This window comes from Sturnus vulgaris, chromosome Z, assembly GCF_052056855.1.
Source record: "Sturnus vulgaris isolate bStuVul1 chromosome Z, bStuVul1.hap1, whole genome shotgun sequence".
Lineage (NCBI taxonomy): Eukaryota > Metazoa > Chordata > Aves > Passeriformes > Sturnidae > Sturnus > Sturnus vulgaris.
In genome coordinates this window covers 67906813-67924776 of record NC_142283.1, presented here as the reverse complement: position 1 = coordinate 67924776, position 17964 = coordinate 67906813, and the positions used below count along the sequence as shown (strand labels likewise).

At 38.3% G+C, this 17964-nt stretch overlaps 1 protein-coding gene across 2 annotated transcripts; it reads right to left on the bottom strand.

Moving 5' to 3' along the window:
* Positions 1–5457: 5457 nt before the first annotated feature.
* On the bottom strand, positions 5458–17824 carry TMEM267 (transmembrane protein 267). 2 transcript variants are annotated; one of them, XM_088156546.1, is made up of 4 exons: positions 17694–17824; positions 15273–15462; positions 13395–13782; positions 5458–7428 (listed from the first exon to the last, which is right to left on the bottom strand). In XM_088156546.1, the coding sequence occupies exons 3-4, from the start codon at positions 13716–13718 to the stop codon at positions 7093–7095; spliced, it is 660 nt and encodes a 219-aa protein (XP_088012672.1). In that variant the 5' UTR covers positions 13719–13782; positions 15273–15462; positions 17694–17824; the 3' UTR covers positions 5458–7092. The 2 variants fall into 2 exon arrangements, with proteins under 2 accessions (XP_088012672.1, XP_014739764.1); XM_014884278.2 differs by lacking the exon at positions 17694–17824 and having other exon boundaries at positions 15228–15368.
* Positions 17825–17964: the final 140 nt, after the last annotated feature.

The window sequence follows — 17964 nt, the reverse complement described above, 5'->3', positions numbered from 1 at the left end:
GTCTCCTGCAGCACCACACAATGGTCCATAAATCTTCCCACCTTTTGGCCAGAAGCCACTCGCTTTGGAGAAGGACTATAAAAGAGCGACCCTCTGGAAAGAACCCTTTGAGATCTCACCACTGATGAAGACCCCTGAGATCTCCCCACGGACGAGGACTCGTCTATCGGATGACCCGCGAGGACGCCCGTCTCGTCTGTTGGTAGCTATTCTCCCATCCCTTCCTTTCCTTCCCCTTTCCCTATCCTATACCTGTCCCCTTTACCGTAACTGAATTGTTGGCATTTGATGAAATGCATTGCTGTTGTTGAATAAACTGATTTTCTGTTGTTGAATAAACTGATTTTGTCCCCTGCATTTTTGCCTGTTTGCACCTTTGAGATCAAAAGAACCATCACGACCCCCGCTCTGCATTAATAGAGGATCGTGACACTACCACAAATGTTTCATCTGTGTTTTAAAAGTTAAAATTAATTTTAAAACGCTGGTCATCTCTTTACTGAAATATGCCAGTCTAGAAGCAACAATAGCATCAGTGCCTCTTGAGAACTGCCTCTAGTTGTTTCACTTTTTAAATGTTTACATCATTAAGTTACACGTCAAAGAACCCCTGGATAAAACAGCCTTTAAAGAGATAGTTTCCTTCTCCAGCAAGGGGAAATCACATGAAGGACAGGAAGACAAGCCCAATCTGCAATCCCAATTATAGTCATGGACCAACTAGTTAGAACAATCTGTGATAACTGGAATGCAATTCAGTACACCAGGAGCATACATCTCTCTTAGGAAGAGATAAAACACATTTTGAACACCACTGAATAGACTGAGCAGTCACATACTGAATAGAAAGGGTCTCTGTGACTGTTTACTACCAGACAGATGTCTATCACTTATATTTTCTACACCCAGCAGAGGAATCTGATACACTGAGGCAGGAGGATCATGCTTATCATCCAACCTGAGTTAAGTCAAGCACTAGGAGAGCACATGAAACACTAACAGTGTCTCTGTAGCCCTATAAAATTACAATAATACCACTTGGTCAACAATTATATAGACATTTAAATGCAAGATGCATGATGCTAAATCATGTGGAATTATTTTCACCATGGGGGAAAACGACAAATAAATCATATGCACACATTTTTATAGTATAAAGTTCTGAGTGCCTCTGCTTTGTTTATTTATGTCGTACAAGAACACTCACACAAAAGATGCTGGCAAAGCACTCAAACTTTCACCTTAACAAAACACATCAAGTAGAAGAGAAGATCTATCTCCACATGGACTAATGAAACAAAAATTACTTGTGTTAAAAGGTTATGCTAGCTAGAGCATTTTGTGCCAAAACTCCCCCAGTCACAACCATGTTTTCACAGTAAGACTAGGAAATAACTGTGTGTTTGTATCTACATACTGTATACAGCTACAGGAACAAGATGACCCAGATGATTTTGTTGGAAAGAGGCTCATAAAGCCCAACTACTTGAATCTTACTGTATTCACTTGGCCCAGAAACACCTTAAATTTTTAGAGCTGTCACTACAAACCTCGCTTCTAAATTGCTGTCAGTAATACATAAAAATGAGGCAGTTTTGGTTATCAGCAATTTGAATGGAAATGTGAAACCAGAAACATTCTACCTTCTAAATTCCTTATGACATTATTATGTCCATTACCTCTGATTTCCTTTCTTTTGCACAGTTACTGTGCAAATACTTTGCACACTGTAGACATACCTTTATACTGAGCTTCTTTGGCTCAGTTGTAAAAACTGATGTGAATGACTGGAAAGCAGTTGAAGGAAATTACCCCACACCAGCCAAGGAGCCCTTGCTTAATGTAATTTTTAAAGGGAAAAACGAGATCAAAATAAGACTGAATTCCCTTGGTAACATGAGGAAAGCTCCAGGGATATTACTGATAATCCTAGGCCAAAAGAGTTGTTTCTGTGGTGAATATAGCAACAGCAACTTGGCCGATTATCCCTGCAACAGTTTCATAATATAAATCCAATTTTATGCGGATTGTTCACTCTTGTTTACTTAGAGAAATGTTTTCAGTCTATTAGTTTTGATTAAACAAATCTGTTTTTAAAAACTGCCTAGAAACCTCTGAATGCTTCCATCTAAAGGACAGTATAATCTCTTGTTTTCAATATTCTGAAGATTTCCTTGCACTAAAATGTTTCTGCTAAGTTGCCGGATGCCTGATTTCCTCAGTCACTGAGACAAACACCTCTCCTCACTCCAGGAAAAATCAATACAAAATTAGCTAAACAAATGCAAAAAAATTACATGAACATAGAAGGGAAGATCAGTGTGTCATATATACATATACATATACATATACATATACATATACATATACATATACATATACATATACATATACATATACATATACATATACATATACATATAATTACTGCTTAACTTTCATAGAGAGTTTAAATAACAGGAAATAGTTCTACAATACAGCATTCAAAGATACAATTTGAAAAGATGAATTCAAAAATTCAGTGCAGAGGGTTTAAAAATCTGGGAAATTTTAAGAAAGAACTGAATGCACCAACTTATAATTTTGAGGAAAAGCATTACTATTGTTTTTTTGGGATGAACGCAAAGGGTACTTCAACTTGACAACTTCCTTCACTTCCAATGCAAGGTCTGCCTGGAGCAGGGAAACAAAACCTAATTTGTGGGCTCAAAATTACCAGCTGATCAAAGCTCACGATGTGTAACACTGAGAATACAAAATTTCTTCTGCCCTGAATAAATTTGCATAATTGACAGAATTTAGATTGGCTCAATTACTCAAACAGACATGTACTCTTCTGATGCATTTCATCACTTAGCTTCATACTGACAATGATGGAACAAAAATGTATGGGTCCAAAATTTACTGTGTACTAACATTTCCTTCAGACTGAATTTTAACCCCTTCTCTCTCTTTCTGGAACTTTATTTCCATTAGCAAAGGAAATGTTCTTCTCATAATAAGTCAGTATCAGTGGCCTGCCGTAAAAATTACTTCAGTCCAATTCAAACTTAGAATCATTTTCCTTGTGCACAAGGGATCAATTATGAATAATTCACTTATCAATACCTTATTAAGGGCACATGATATAATATATACTGCGCTGTAGTAAAAGGTGATACCAGCAGTCAGGTGAAAAGACAGATTAAAGTAGAATACATAGTTATAGGAAACATGTTCACACATTCTGTTAAGGCCACTAGGCAATTAGAAGAAATTTTATCTTATTTCTCCAGGACTGGGGAGAAAAAACAGCCTAACATTTTTAACTTGGGCTATTAGTACCTACTTTTTGCAGCACCAATCTGTCAAAGCAAGAAAAAAAAAAGCAGCGCAGTTCTAACAGATAGAAAAACCCTACACTTTCTTCAACTTTTAAAGTTCAAAATGAAAATACATGGAAAATGTTTAGATTGACATACTAAAAGAATCACTGGAAGACCTAATATTTTAGTGATATCTATGACGCGTTGTGCCCAACAGAATTAGCTTGACTTTGCAGGCCATGTTTTGTGTAATTCACACACTTTCTGTGTTTTACATTTACCCTTTATAATAATGCATGCAGTAAAGCACGAAGTCATTATACGTTTAGTATCTTGGTTTATTTTTGTTACGATTTTGCTACACATGGCAGGTATCAATGTATAGTTGATACACCAGCGATTTGAAATGCACTTGAAATACTGGTAAGGAATTGTTGGGCAATCCACCTGTAGTAGACAGGTGTTGGGTGTAGCAGGATGCTCTGCCTGGATGGGAATAGAACAGCTCAAATAATGTAATGCCCTGTTTGCAAAACTATCAGTGGTGAACGAAGGAGGGGATTGTCCTGGTGCTTTTGGTGCTGAATAATGCTGAAACCCGCCTGACACATCAATCCCAGAGTCAAACATACCTGATAGAAAGGTGAAGCTGTGGCCAGACCTGGTAAAGTACAGGATAAAGCAACAAGTAAGTAGTGGTACTACTACTACTACTAACTTATCTAAAGATGCTGAGCTGACACAGCTGGCCTGGAAACATAGGATCCACGTCCACTTTTTCATGAATGGGGAGGATCTTCCATCAATCCCCTTTCTGGAGCTTGTGTGGAGATTCCTTCCTTGAGGTGGGATTTGCCTCAAGGTTACCCCTCGAAGCTGAGAGAAAGAGATTTGCCCACAATCATTGGTATGGTAAAATAAATATCTACGTCCTAATTTCATTTGCTATCTTCGATATTATTGCTTCAATATTGCTTCAAAAATAGTGGACTGAACTAGACTAGTAGTTACAGTTACTTATACTGTGTAGAAAATAATTTTGATTAAGATCTTTTAGTCTCATCATTATCATAATAATGAATTTATTTTCATATAAATAACTCCTTAATCCTGTGGGACAAAGCTGTGAAAAGGTTCACTAATTTAATCCATTAACATAAACCACTGACAGAGCCCAAGGCTAAGGCTTGATCCAGCTGCACCCAGAGGCCTCTGTGAGTTTAGAAAGCAAGAGGGTCCTTTCTATGCCCTGTGACTCAACGGGAGGGCTTCTCTATAATCTCTGTAGCTCCCACTCTGCCCACAACACACAGGCTGAAACAAACACCTAACCTCCCCTTTGTACCCTACTCCGGCTACCCACAAATTACAGCAGTACATGCCATGTGTCAGTTGACTTTGAAAAGCTGCTGATGGTCGGCTAAAGCTGCCTAAATGTCAGGCTGAGGTGTGAGACTGCCATGTCTGTCTGGAGGGAAAGAAGTCATGGTACAAAGTACTTGCTGCTTTCCTTAATGTGTGTCTGAGTGGGGTTCACCTATTGCTGCGGTAGAACTGGTGTTAAGAACACAGAAGGGAAAAACAGTGTTTTGAAATACAGCTCAAAGTTACTGTGAAAGCTGACACAAAAATACCTAGACATAGAGAATTATAATATGTAGTTTTAAACTACTGAAGATGTACTCATGAACTGATCCTTAAACATAGCTAGAACAGTACAGTACTGATCTTAAGGACTGTGGGTAGACATACAGTTACCAGAAGTGCTACAGCTACAGTCTGAAAGTGAGAAAATGTAATGCTATGCTTTGCTCCTATATACATTTCCCTTTGCAAAAAATCTGGATAAAGCACAAAATTATACAAATATTATGCCATGAAACAATAATACAGAAAACTTTCTACACGGGCTTCAGTGTTCACCCTTTGCACAAAATGCATTCATTATTGGCATTTCGTAGCCTGTAGTTTAAAATACAGGATAGAAGTAAATGAATGAGCAATGCTCCTCTAGTAAACCATCATACCTTTGGAAAAAGGACAGTTTTGATCTGAGGGCTCTAAAGCAAGACATTTCTTACACTGTTTCTGGAGAACTCTAAAGGACAGAAATCCACAGCATGAAGATAACCCTCTAAAAAATCTTCCAGTCTTCTTTCTAAGAAAGAAACACTTTATTCATTTTATAATAAAGGCTAGACAGGCCCACTGTACTATCAGACAAGTCTGCATTGGCATACATTTCTAACAGGAAGCAAAGACAGGACAGGGACTATACTTTTGGTGCAAAGACACATTTTAAAGAGGTGCAACAATTTCCATGATTAGTATAGAGTGCTGCAAAGAACCTTAAGTATTCTGCAGCCACAGAAAGTTTCTGGTACTCATTAAGACAGGCATCCCAGTCAATATTTTTTTTTAATTTATTCTAATATACATTTAATAATGTAAATGTACACATCACGCAAGTCCTTACACCCCTTGGTAACCCCTTGGTAAGTTAAGCACATGCTACCTTATACATGCAGTTCCATAAAAATGATCCCCTTTGACAGCTATTCATCACAAGCTGGAGTAGTTAAGGCCCCATCTCTTTAATGGGAGGTGAATAAAAAATCTAAAAATCATTAATAGACATTCTTAGCTTGTACATAATAAACTACTGAAGTCTAGACAGTCTTGTCTAGTTAGACAAGACCAGACAACTTTTAATTTGGGACTCTTTCTGAGACATGTCTGTAAATAAAAACTGAATAGTCCATAGTGCAAATTACTACCTCATAAACTGCAGCATAACAACACTTTTCCTTATGGAACTTCTTTATGAGGAAATTTCTATTTCTGTATAATAATAATAATAATGTATTTTATTTTACAATTATGAGGATGATATTGCACTTAATGGAAAATGCTTTACTGAGTAGTAATGTCTTTAAGCAAATTTGTGTTATAAGCAATTTTTATTTTCTTGTGTCTCCCTGAATCTTCACACAATTCTTATATATATACTAAAATTCCTTGGTTCCAAATTAAATAGTATTCATAATTAGTGTATTTTTAAAAATTCAACTAATTGGCCAACACACCATAATACTATAATCAAACTGTCTACTCGTTTCTAATTTTGAAGCTACTAATTATCTGCAAATTTAGTACTAACCAATCACAGGGGGATATAGAATTTAGTAAAACACTCTGTAACTACAGATTTAAAGAAGTGTGGATAGACAGTGTGAAATATAGGCAGTATTTCTTTTAAGATGGTTCAATACAAGAGTCCAGCAGGACTCCTAACATATAAATAAATTTGGAAGGTTAATTGAGGATTTTTTAGAAGTGCCATACACTATTAAACCCTCAGTAATACCTAGCATTTATATAGAACTTCACACTTTCAAAGTGCTATACAAATACTATCTGGACGAAATGTATTCTCCAAAGGCAGAATACAAATCCCAAGTGAACGGTGACCAGATGAATGGCACTGTGACAGTAAAATGTAATATAATTACTACAGAGATGAACTAAGTACTTTATAATCAGCTTGCTATGCATGAACTATCATGGAAGACCACACACTGTGCAAGGGAAATGTACAGATATAAAATTATCATCATTCATTAAATAGGTTTTATGATCACAAGGAATTGACACAAGAGCTGTAATTGGCTCCACAACCTTAAAGTGCCTAACTCAGAAGGTGTGGGAAACATAAGGAAACCCTTCAGTGACAGACAGGCAGGTTATTTCAAGTGCTAGCACAAACCACCTTTAAAAGCCATTATTCCTATACATCAATGTGGATTCCATGTTTTATAGACATTAATTCTCTAGTGCCCGTTAAATACATAATAAATGAACATAGATGAGGTAAAGATGCTGTAATTGCCACATACAGCCAATACGGCAAGGGAGGAGTTTTTCCAAACGGGCAGATCCAGAGGCCATGACGAATTCCATCACGGACATGATGAGAAGTCCAGGATATGAACAACATCCAGGGAAGAAAGCACCATGAGTCCTTAAGCCTGAAAAGCTGCATGATAAACTTTAATGTCAGAGCCACCACAGGAATCACAGTAGAACAGTGAAGAAGTGGTCTCCGTGGAAGAGTCAGAGCAGCCTGCAAAAGAGAAAAAGATTACTGGCAATGGCCACGATTGTGACAAGACAAGAAAAGTTTCATGAGAGTCTACAGGTGCATTGTCAGGTGACTAAGTGGAAGCAGAAAGAAAAACACACTGTTCCTTTCCATTGCAATTAATTTAAAGCCAATTTTATGCATGAGACTTGTGTGCTGCCCTGTCTCTCTATTGTGTGATATGAATCATGCATCTTACTAAGTACTATCATCAGCAAAACAGGGAGGGAGAGGGATGAGGAATCCTGTTTGTCACATAGTCATGTGATACACACGAACTTGTATAATCTGCTGCACTGATTATATGTATTTAACTTCAAGATAATTAAAAGGAAAACAGCAATGCAATACACTTGAAATATTTAATACGTTTTACTTGAAATAAATCATGTGCTTTAATGGCATTTACATCCAAAAATACATCTTGTACTTCATTACAGTTGTCACCTGTAAAGTTGGTTCAGTTGCACAGTTCTTAAAACAGAACAACAATTTTCAATAGGACAAAAATATGATCAAAGTTACACGTATTTTGATCACCTCGATGAGACAGTACTCTTCACGGACAGCAAAACAAAGTTCATAAGCCAAGATCTAACACATTTGTGACTGGGCTTTTTGTATCAACAACTTGTTTAACAGTAACTCAGTTGAAAGCCTGGTATTTGGTTTTAGTAAGGTGAATGCCCAGCTAGTGAGACTAGATTTAGACATTTTAAGAAGTGATAATGTCATTTAATATACATGTTTGAGAAGATATTCTCTGAGTGCACTCAGTAACAACATCTACAACCATCACCAGAAATTCAAGCACAATAAAAAAAAACGTAATGGCATTTTGCATTTCTATTTGACAAGTGTCTGTAAGCACAGGAGAAACAACAGCACATTACTAAAAGATCTACAGAACCGCTGATATTCACTGGCTCAATTTTGATACCGTTGAAGACACAGAAAATCTGTAACAAGGCACCAGAGATGTAATGTGCCAATGTATCTTGCTGTGTTGAGCACATCCCTCACTGCACCTACTGCAGAAGGCAAAGAAAGCATCTCTAACTCGTGCATTCTTCAGTTGTGTTAATCCTTGCAGGATTCAACAGCTAGACTGTCTGGCAGTGGTACTCTGGAATAGGTTCATCAAGTTCATGCATAATTTAGATAATTGCATGGAACACTATCTTCTCTGCAAGGGAATTGTGATGTAGCCCTAGCCAGATAATAGAGAGACGGGAAGTTACGAACTACCTTGAAATGTAACAGTTCATGTTTTAAACCACAGCCAACATTAAAAGACCTGCAGAAAGCTTTGCTCTATTAGCTTACCACCACATTCTTGTCAGTGACTCTCCTGATCAGGTAATGGGATTAAAAAGCTCACGAACTGTCTCAACGATTTTTAACTCTAATGTTGTGGAACCAATTCCTTTAAGTTGGAGCAAAAGCTGTATTTTCTTCACCTTCAGTTGTTTCACACAAGCAGATTGTTTATCACCTGCCTTACAAAGAGTCAGATTTTTGTTATTGTCAACAAGAGCCTCAAAAATGCATACCAACCTAATTTTGAAAAAGTCTGAATAATTATATGTTTTGGCAGATAATCTATCGACTGGCCTCTACTTTGGCACTTCGAAAAAAAAAAACAGTAGCAAAGTCTAAATTAGTCTTTTCCCTCTGGCCTATTAAGGTTAGGTGCCAACAGCAACACAGTGAGTAAGGAAAATTTTAATGTTATTTATGTACAGAGTTTATCAGTATTGGTGCCAAGGTGATGCTTAAATTCTTTTCATGTAAATCTCAGATGGCAAGGTTGTTCATATAGCAAACCTGCATGTTCAATTTTAGCACGAGAAAGTCCTATTCTGTAACTGCAGGACAGCCATCAAGCTTCGGAGATGCTGCTGCCCAAGGTCTGAGAGAAGAACAGTCTGTTTTCTCTTACATTTTGTGACTAACACTTACATCCTCAAGTTGCTAAGCCCTGGAGACAGACAAGTAGCTCTGTTTGCTCGTATAAGCTGCTTTCTCCTAACAGGCAAATTTGTTTGCCTTTGGGAAGCACTAGATCTTAAAAAAAAAAAAAAGAAGCAAACAAACAAACAAACAAACAAACAAACAAACAAAAACAAAAAACAAACCACCACAAAAAACCAAAAAATCAAGACTTTTCCATCTTAAACCTCCTGGAAAAAGTTGCAAACAGAATTTATTTGGAAACGACCTTTTCCATTTGCCTGCATGTTCAGTCAGATGCAAATCATCTGGCAATTGCTGCTCCTCTGGCCTCTCTCACTACGATGAGCAGCTGGAGACAGGAGACAATAACTACATGCAGGAGAACCCACGCAAATGATCTGCTTTAGTGCTCATGGTGACACCATGGATGGTTATGTAACAAAAGATGCTCGCTGATTTTCTGTGGTGCTTCATAAGCCTGAAGTCTTTAGTTCATAGTAACATACTTAATGTAACATATAGTAGTAGTATTAACAATATAGTAACATATTCAATGCCATATTAATTGTGCTTGTGCAAAGCCCACTCTCCAGCTCCAGAAATGCTCCTGTACAGCCCAGGTCAGCCATGGGCAGCACATTTCCCAGCAGTATTATGTATGCTTGCCACTGACAGCATGTTCTACACTTCTAAAATCTGGTGAGTCATTAGCAGCAAGACACCAATTTCTGCATGTCTCTTCTGCAACATGAGTGTCTGGACTACAATCCCGGTGGAGTCTGGGAGCAGCCCATCATGTCCTACCAGCACTCCTGACTGACGACAGGCTGCAGGAGCTACCGCCTTTGGAGTAGTGAATGAGACAGGTTCTTCTGTACTTAACTGTGTGCACAGTTAAAACCACATGGAACACAAAGAACTACAAATTCCAAGTACTGAAGTCATTGTAAACTTCATACCTGTTGCAAAAATAATGTGGGCAAAAGGTCAGATCACATGGTACTTGGTACACAAGTATTTATCAGAGCAAACATATAAATACCACAGATGACTATTTACCCTGAATACTGCAGAAAAATCATCATGAAAAACAGGCCAATGCCCAAACAATCCCAGCGCTGAGTGGCGTCAGCAGGAACAGAAGTAGGTGACTAGAGTTGTGTGAAGGTAGCAACTGGAGGTGGAAGGCAGGACTGCCTTGTGCTGCGTAAAAAGGTTACTCCAGAAAAAGTAAATTGTCATCAGATTTAAGAGGGATGATGACGAGCTTTATAGGTGATTGTGTACAGTAATGTGAAATATACTACTGGTACAAATTAGTGGTGTGGTTAGTTAATTAGAGTTACTAATTTATTAGCTATTTAGTAATGTGTTGCAAAAGCAGTAAACATGTTAGTCTCTTAAAGCAGGTACTCTCAACCATGCAATTTAAAGACTAAGAGTGGGACTGTAACTACCAAATATGTAGTAAAAAAGTATCTAACAAACACATAGTAAAAAAGTATCCCGTGTAATAATAAATTATATAGACGACAGCCTGAAATTACACCAAGAAACTGAGAGGCACATCATATTAAGCCGAGGAAAGAAAAATTACATACTACAATCAGATCTAGCTGGCCAGACAGCACACAGAAAAGTTTATGGGGATTACGTTACATCACAAACCAAAGGGATCCTGGTGGCACAGCAAGAAGACAAAAGCTAAAACAGATTATTATTTTTCCTTTAAAAGGACAGAATCACTGTACTTTTGTGCCATTGAAAGGAATTAAACTACAATATTTGGCTCAAATATTTGGCTAAGATACTACTCATGGTTTTGGACAGGACCCTTCAGAAGTAATTTAGGCAAAAAAGCAGTACAGAGGATAAAAATAGTATGAGGTTTAGGAAACATAAATTTATTCCCTTCAGATTTTTTTTTTAAAAAAGTTATTTAGTTGAGAAGAGAGTTTTTTAAAGCATACTGGCTTTGCAAGCTGTAATGATGTTTTTACTCTAAGAGTCAAGAGACCTACACTGGATTATTTCCTTTATTAGCCCAGTTACCATATGGAAAAGAGTAGGCAAATCACTTTGAAAAAGCCTTTGGGCATCTTGTCATCTCCTCAACTCAGTGCTACTAAAAGGGCTATGATTCTACCTGCTATGTTTTGTGTTTCTGATCTGAAAAACGTTTTGGGGGAGAGCACAGAAATCAGCTGTCTTTTGCAAAAAAACCCAAAAACTTAAAGAACGAGAGAACTAGATCTTCATCACTAATACTTCAGGCTGGATTAGAAAATGAACTGCTATCTGCCTGGGAACTGAAACAACACAGGAAGAAATTAAGTCACAAAATTACAAAAATTTACTTGGTTTCACAGAGTAGGGATAGGCTAGGCTACACAAACGTTCCCCATCATGGAAGGCATAAGTATATTTAACCTTGCCTCACTGCCGGGTGACCTGACGGCAGGTCACCTCTCAATTCATTGAAACAATTCGACAGTCAGCTTCTCAAACAGACATCGGTGAAGTGTGACATCTAGTGGTTGTAATTAAGAAAAATACTGGTAACCATCTCAAATGCATGAAAAAGCAGCAATACAATTTTAATACTTTCTAATAGCTAGCCATTTATTTACTTGCAATCACTGATTTTAAAGTAAGAAAAACCAGATAATTAGAAATTTAAAAAAACAGAGAATAATTCGAGATTTAAAATCTATTCCATATTGTTATTTCAGTAATAATATTGTATGACCCATTAGTCAACCAAACTAACTTTCCTTTCCTTAACGTAGTTTTATAACTGTTCAACATTTCCACATGCAAGAAGTACAGAAAAGGGAAACACTAGGGACTACTTAGGGAAGAACGATGCCAGGCACCAGGACAATGCTGGAGCTTGACTGTCCACGTGGCAAAACGGTAGTCAGTGGTATCCTGGGGTGCACTGGGAATGTGGCCAGCAGGTAGAGGGACCTGATTCTTCCCTTTCTCCTCAACATTGGTAAAGCCAAGACGGGGAAACTGACCAAATGCACAAATAAAAGGCATTTTTTCTCTAGTTATACTGTACCTAAACAAAAACTATTTTTCCATTGTAAATCGGATTTTTACATCTCAATTATAAGCAATGTTTTCCTCTTGCGCTTAGCTAAATATTTTTTAAAAATTGGTAAACCATTGTTCTTCTTTACTTACATGAATGTAAGGAACAGGATTTCCTTTCTTCCTTCCTGCCTTCTAGCTATTTCCCTATGAACAGTGTAACAGTATTATGAGCTAACTAGAGGAGGAAAACTGGGAAAGAGTGCCATAATCTGGTGGTACTAATCCTACTGAGAAACTCTGTCCTAACAAGCACTTCTGCAAATAGATGATGATCTATTCACTGCTTAACAGGAGCCAATTTACCTTTTTACTTTTACTAATAAGCTGATGCTTGCTTTCCTACTTTTTTTTTTAAATGAACTACATTTAAATGAACTCAGACTGCCTTCTTAAAGGTGACAGCTCACATATAGCTTGTTCGTGGGAGAAATATTGAGTGCTGGCTAAAACCAATGTATTATTCATAAATACTGAATTAATTTAAACAGAAGCTCTAACATCCATGTTTCAGATATTTCTACCCCACATTTCAGGTATTTCTAACCCTTACTGTAAAAAGAAGTGGAATAATCCACTTCACCCATAGAAGTGTGCAAAGCAGCACTTAACTCCTTAAATTGGATAACAAAGCAATTATGTGATACATGTAGAATAGTATGCACATGTGCAAAACTGTCTTTATTTCCTTCTAAGTAGCAGAAACTGAACGGTAGATGTAAAATATTTTTATGGCTTTTAAAATAGTAACAACTGCATATAAACAATTCCTGTATGTCTATTAAATGTATTTAATTAAATTATCACTGGAATTTTTTTTTTGTCTAGGGCACTGTAGAAGAACAATAAAGTAAATAGTTATAAATTAACAGCTTACTGATCTATTGACTTACCTTTAATGACAGAGATCCAGCATGAAAGAAGTGGTCCACATCAATGACAGAGGCAAGGAAGCCAGCCAGAGTGACCTCAGTGAAGTCACTTTTCTTCCTGAGTCCAATCACTATCGCCCAGGACCACATCCCCAGTATACCATGCACTGCATTATCAGATAAGGCTCGGAGCCAGTCATTTTGCTGAATGAAGGAAAACTGCAGAAGTCTGTCTGCTACAAAGCAGAATATCCCCAGACCTAGACTGGAAATGACTGACGCTGTGCTGAAAGTCTGGAGAAGAGCGTGGGCCTTTTCAGTCTCAGATGCCATGACAAAAACCATGTTGCAGCACACCAAATGTCATCAGGATACACACTGTGCATTGTCCTTTGAATCGTCAGTTGTTCTGTATATGTCAGAGATCAGAAAGAAAACTATTAAACGAAGAAAATCTGTTTGCACAAAACATTTGTTACCACAGCTACGGCTAGTATTAAGATCCCAAATTCAGTGTTTGCATTTAACATTCCGAGGGAATTTTTAATTTCAATTAATTCATTGACTTAAAAACTACAGCTCTGAATTAAAACCCCCGCCCTGTTTTAATTAGAACCAGCACAAGTAACATGGAGAGCTCTAATTCCACTTATTGAAATGTTAAGTATTACAAAATTACAAAACAACTTGAAACATTATCTAATACATAATACACTGAGAATATGTTTCAAGATTCCTTCTGTTCTTAAATACATGATTTAATCCAATGAAATACTTTACACTGTAGTAACAAAAAAAGATTCAGTTTGGAGGATTCTTAGGAGTGATTCTCAAAATCCCACATTTCTCTATACAACAACTGTTAAAACTGCCAATCTATAATCTAAACCACTGCTTTAATTTACATTCTTTGCTAACATATGTAGTATTCCCCTGGAATCCTTTCCTGATCCCTTTCCTTGTTTAGTTTGGAGACTGGAACGTAAGAAAACCAAACTCACTAAAATATCTTCATTATTTGTAATAAACACAAAGACAACAATCATTTTGTCAAACAAAGTAATCAAAACCACCTCCTTAGAGAACAAAATTACCTAAGCTTTTCCTCAGCACGTGCTCCAGCAGGAAAGTTGGCTGTTACTTTCAGTACTTACCTATTGTCTGCCACATTACCTTCATAAGTCCACTTTTTGCAAGTGAAGTTCTAACTTTCCTAGCTGTTATGCTAGTCTTTTTGGGGAGCTGTAGGGACAGACCACAGTTTTAAAGTCTATATCCTGCCTAAAAATGATTCTTCCCATGAATTCACCATTTTTGTGCAATGCATTAAATCTTGACAACCCTTCTTTATTAGGTAAATTCTTATTGTGACGGACCTTAGTGAGTGTATTAAACTTCCTAAGCTGACACAATTTATGATTTTAAACATATTACAAGTCTTACAAGATATAAATGTTTCTTCCAGATTATTAACATGCCTGCCTGTTGTAGAATTATCCACAAGACAGAACTACTGGCATCTCTGTAGGAAAAGAAAAAGCCTACTGAATAATTTATTTAGAAAACATTTTAAAAAGTAAAAGAGAAGAAAGCATGAATAATACATGGACTTTGCACAGAGATGAAAAAAGTGGGTCAAGTTTAGTCTGTTAACCACGACTGTGCCTCTTCTGAATGAATGTATAGACACAAAGTATTTCCTGAAACAATGGAAATGCTGTTTTCTGTTGCGTGACCTTATGATACACAGGATATTGCTGAATAAATTCCATGTTAAGGGAAAAAATGGCAGTCTCCTCACAAATGTTTTCTCTATGTGGACATCATGTCAGATTGGATTTCATTTAAAATTACCATAAAAGCTGTGAAAGAATCCAATTTGTGAAGAGTTGATGATACCTTTAAAAAGCACACTGGTATGCAGAATCAAACTTCCCCTGGGACTAGGAAAACATTTTTTTTTCCATCACAGGTGCCCTACGCCGGTAGGAAAAGTCTATGGGCTATGCCTCAATGTTGAGCCTCTGTGCTTTCTGAATCCAGTCTGCCCAGTCCAGTGCACGAAATACCACACACCATGTGCTCCATCCTAAAAAAAACCAAACCAGGCACCAGTAAGTACCAGTATTAGGCAAAACAGCGTACATGAAATATAAACAACAGTAAAAAAATCCAGAAAGAATAAATATATATTTAACTAATTTGTAAACAAATATAATTCAGCTAAAAGCAACTTCAGCTAAGCTTTGAAGCTCTGTAAAAGAAAGCAGAAAAAAGATCATAAACCAAGAGAAGAGCAGAAATAAAAACAGAGCATGATAGTAACTAAAAAATAATAAAACACAAAGTTCAAAAAGAACAGTTCCGGTCTTCTACATAATTGCATTTCAAGGGATAGAGCAATGCATTTTTACAGATTTCTTCTTGTGCCTGGAAGACTCCCACCTAATGGAACATTCATGAGTCCCATTCAGGGATCTCGTTTTATATTCCACCCCATCACTTAGTGACCTTGGAGTAGATAAAGAGAGATCTAGAAATTCATCTAACAACAGAGGTCTGGGTCAGTTCTGTGTTAGGCTTACACTTTTGCTATGCTAAGTATTAGCATGTGCTCTTTGGGCGAAAATGAAGAACAGGATGACTATAGGCTGACTATAGTCAAGAGCCAACTGTTCTTTTTAAACCAGTTGTTTCAGCCTCCTTTGGAGACAAAAATGAGTGCCACCTGTGTAAAAATCAACTCACATACCCAGGTACAACAGAATTTCCCAGAAATATTCTGCAGATCAATAGAGAAATCAGACCAGAAAAAGCAAAACTCTGGTCAACCAAAATAACCTCTGAAATGATAAACTGATTTTTTTTTCTCCCTGAAAAATGATGCTTTTCAGACTCTTTACAAAATACCACAATAAGGAGTCAATTTTTCCAGCCTAGTAATCTCATAAAGCAGTTGCGCAGTTTACATTCTTGCTAAAATAGAAAAGTGGGGAATAATTCACACATTTACGAATGCTTAAAAACTTCTGTGTGGTTAGTCCAGTTAACAACCTGAAGGGAAGTTCTAGGTTGGATTTACATAAAACACAACAGCTGACAGAGTAACCCAGCTTTGAGTTGTGGTTTCCTATGATATTTTTACATGAGATAAGCCACTAAACATAATCTCTGTCTATAGTCTCAAAATGGAATTTTGCAGATATGCTTAATTTAATTTAAGGAAATTACCGAAGTAATTTTAATGAACACATTAAATTACCGAATCAAGAAGATATTTAGATCAAAACTGTAAATATACTTTTAGGAAAATGGCTGACACTAAGAGGCCATTGTGTACGAGCAAAACAAAACCACGATGGCTAAAACTGCCACTTAGAAATATTGCTCAGCATAATTTTTGCCCCAGTTTTGCATGATGCTATCAGATATGCGAATACATATAGGAATTTAATGCATGAAGATACAGAATCACAGAATGAATTATGCTGGGCAAGACATCTGAGATCATCAAGTCCAACCTACAACAGAAAAACATCCTGATGAGTAATAGAATTATGCATTCTACACAAGAAGTTAAAAGACTGTAATCCCTTACAATTCCATAGTCTCCTAAATCCCTCATTTGATATTGGATGCTAATCTATATTAAAAACTGCATGAAGCAGAATTAAGACACCAGCTCGAACCTTTAGTGCACAATCTCGTGGAAAAGGAGATCCTAGCCTAAAACTTTCGGTGAAGAACTGCCAAAATGCCAGCATTTTTGGGTCAGACAATTATAACACATTATTGGAGTGATCATGCAAGTATTTTTGGGCCAGATAGTTACAACGCATTATTGTGGTGATCTAGCTAATATTTTTGCGCCAGATAATAACGCATTTTTGGGTATGGAGAGGGCAAGAACCCAGAAGGAAGCGGTCGGATTTTACCAAGACGCTAAAGAACAAACAAAATTAAACCGAGCAGGGAATCATCCTGGAAACCGGAGATCGGCAGGAGCGTGAGGGGAGACGCGGAGCTCGGGCGGGGTGTGACGGCGGACGCGGGGCCCGGGCGGGGTGTGAGCGGCGGCGCGGAGCTCGGGTGGAGTGTGAGGGGAGACGCGGAGCTCGGGCGGGGTGTGAGGGCAGACGCGGGGCCCCGGCGGGGTGTGAGGGGCGGCGCGGAGCTCGGACGGGGTGTGGGGGGCGGCGCGGAGCTCGGACGGGGTGTGAGGGGAGGCGCGGAGCTCCGGCGGAGTGTGAGGGGCGGCGCGGAGCTCGGGCGGGGTGAGGAACGCTGGAGCCGCCACCGCCGTCCCGCCCGGGAGCCCACCTGGAGCGCGGCCGCCGCCATCCGCCCTTCACCCCATGGGGCTCGGCCCCCGATCCCGGCCGCAGCTGGCTGGGCAGCCCTGAGGCCGCGGGCTGGAAAGCGCCTCAGGGAGCCGCTGAGGAAGCATGCGTGGCCGCGGAGCAGGCTGGGACCCGGGCCCGCCTCGTTTCCTCCCAGCCCCGCCCGGCACGGCCAGAAGGGCTTGGTCGTAACGGAGAAATGTTTCCGGGATTATTATATACAGGATTTAGGTGTAAGTGCTTTGGCTCCT

Excerpts from the sequence above, each read along its gene's own strand:
- TMEM267 (XM_088156546.1), bottom strand. The coding sequence starts at position 13,718 with ATGGTTTTTGTCATGGCATCTGAGACTGAAAAGGCCCACGCTCTTCTC. Across the intron at positions 7,429-13,394 it reads CTGGATCTCTGTCATTAAAG|GCTGCTCTGACTCTTCCACG; the intron begins GTAAGTCAATAG and ends TCTCTTTTGCAG.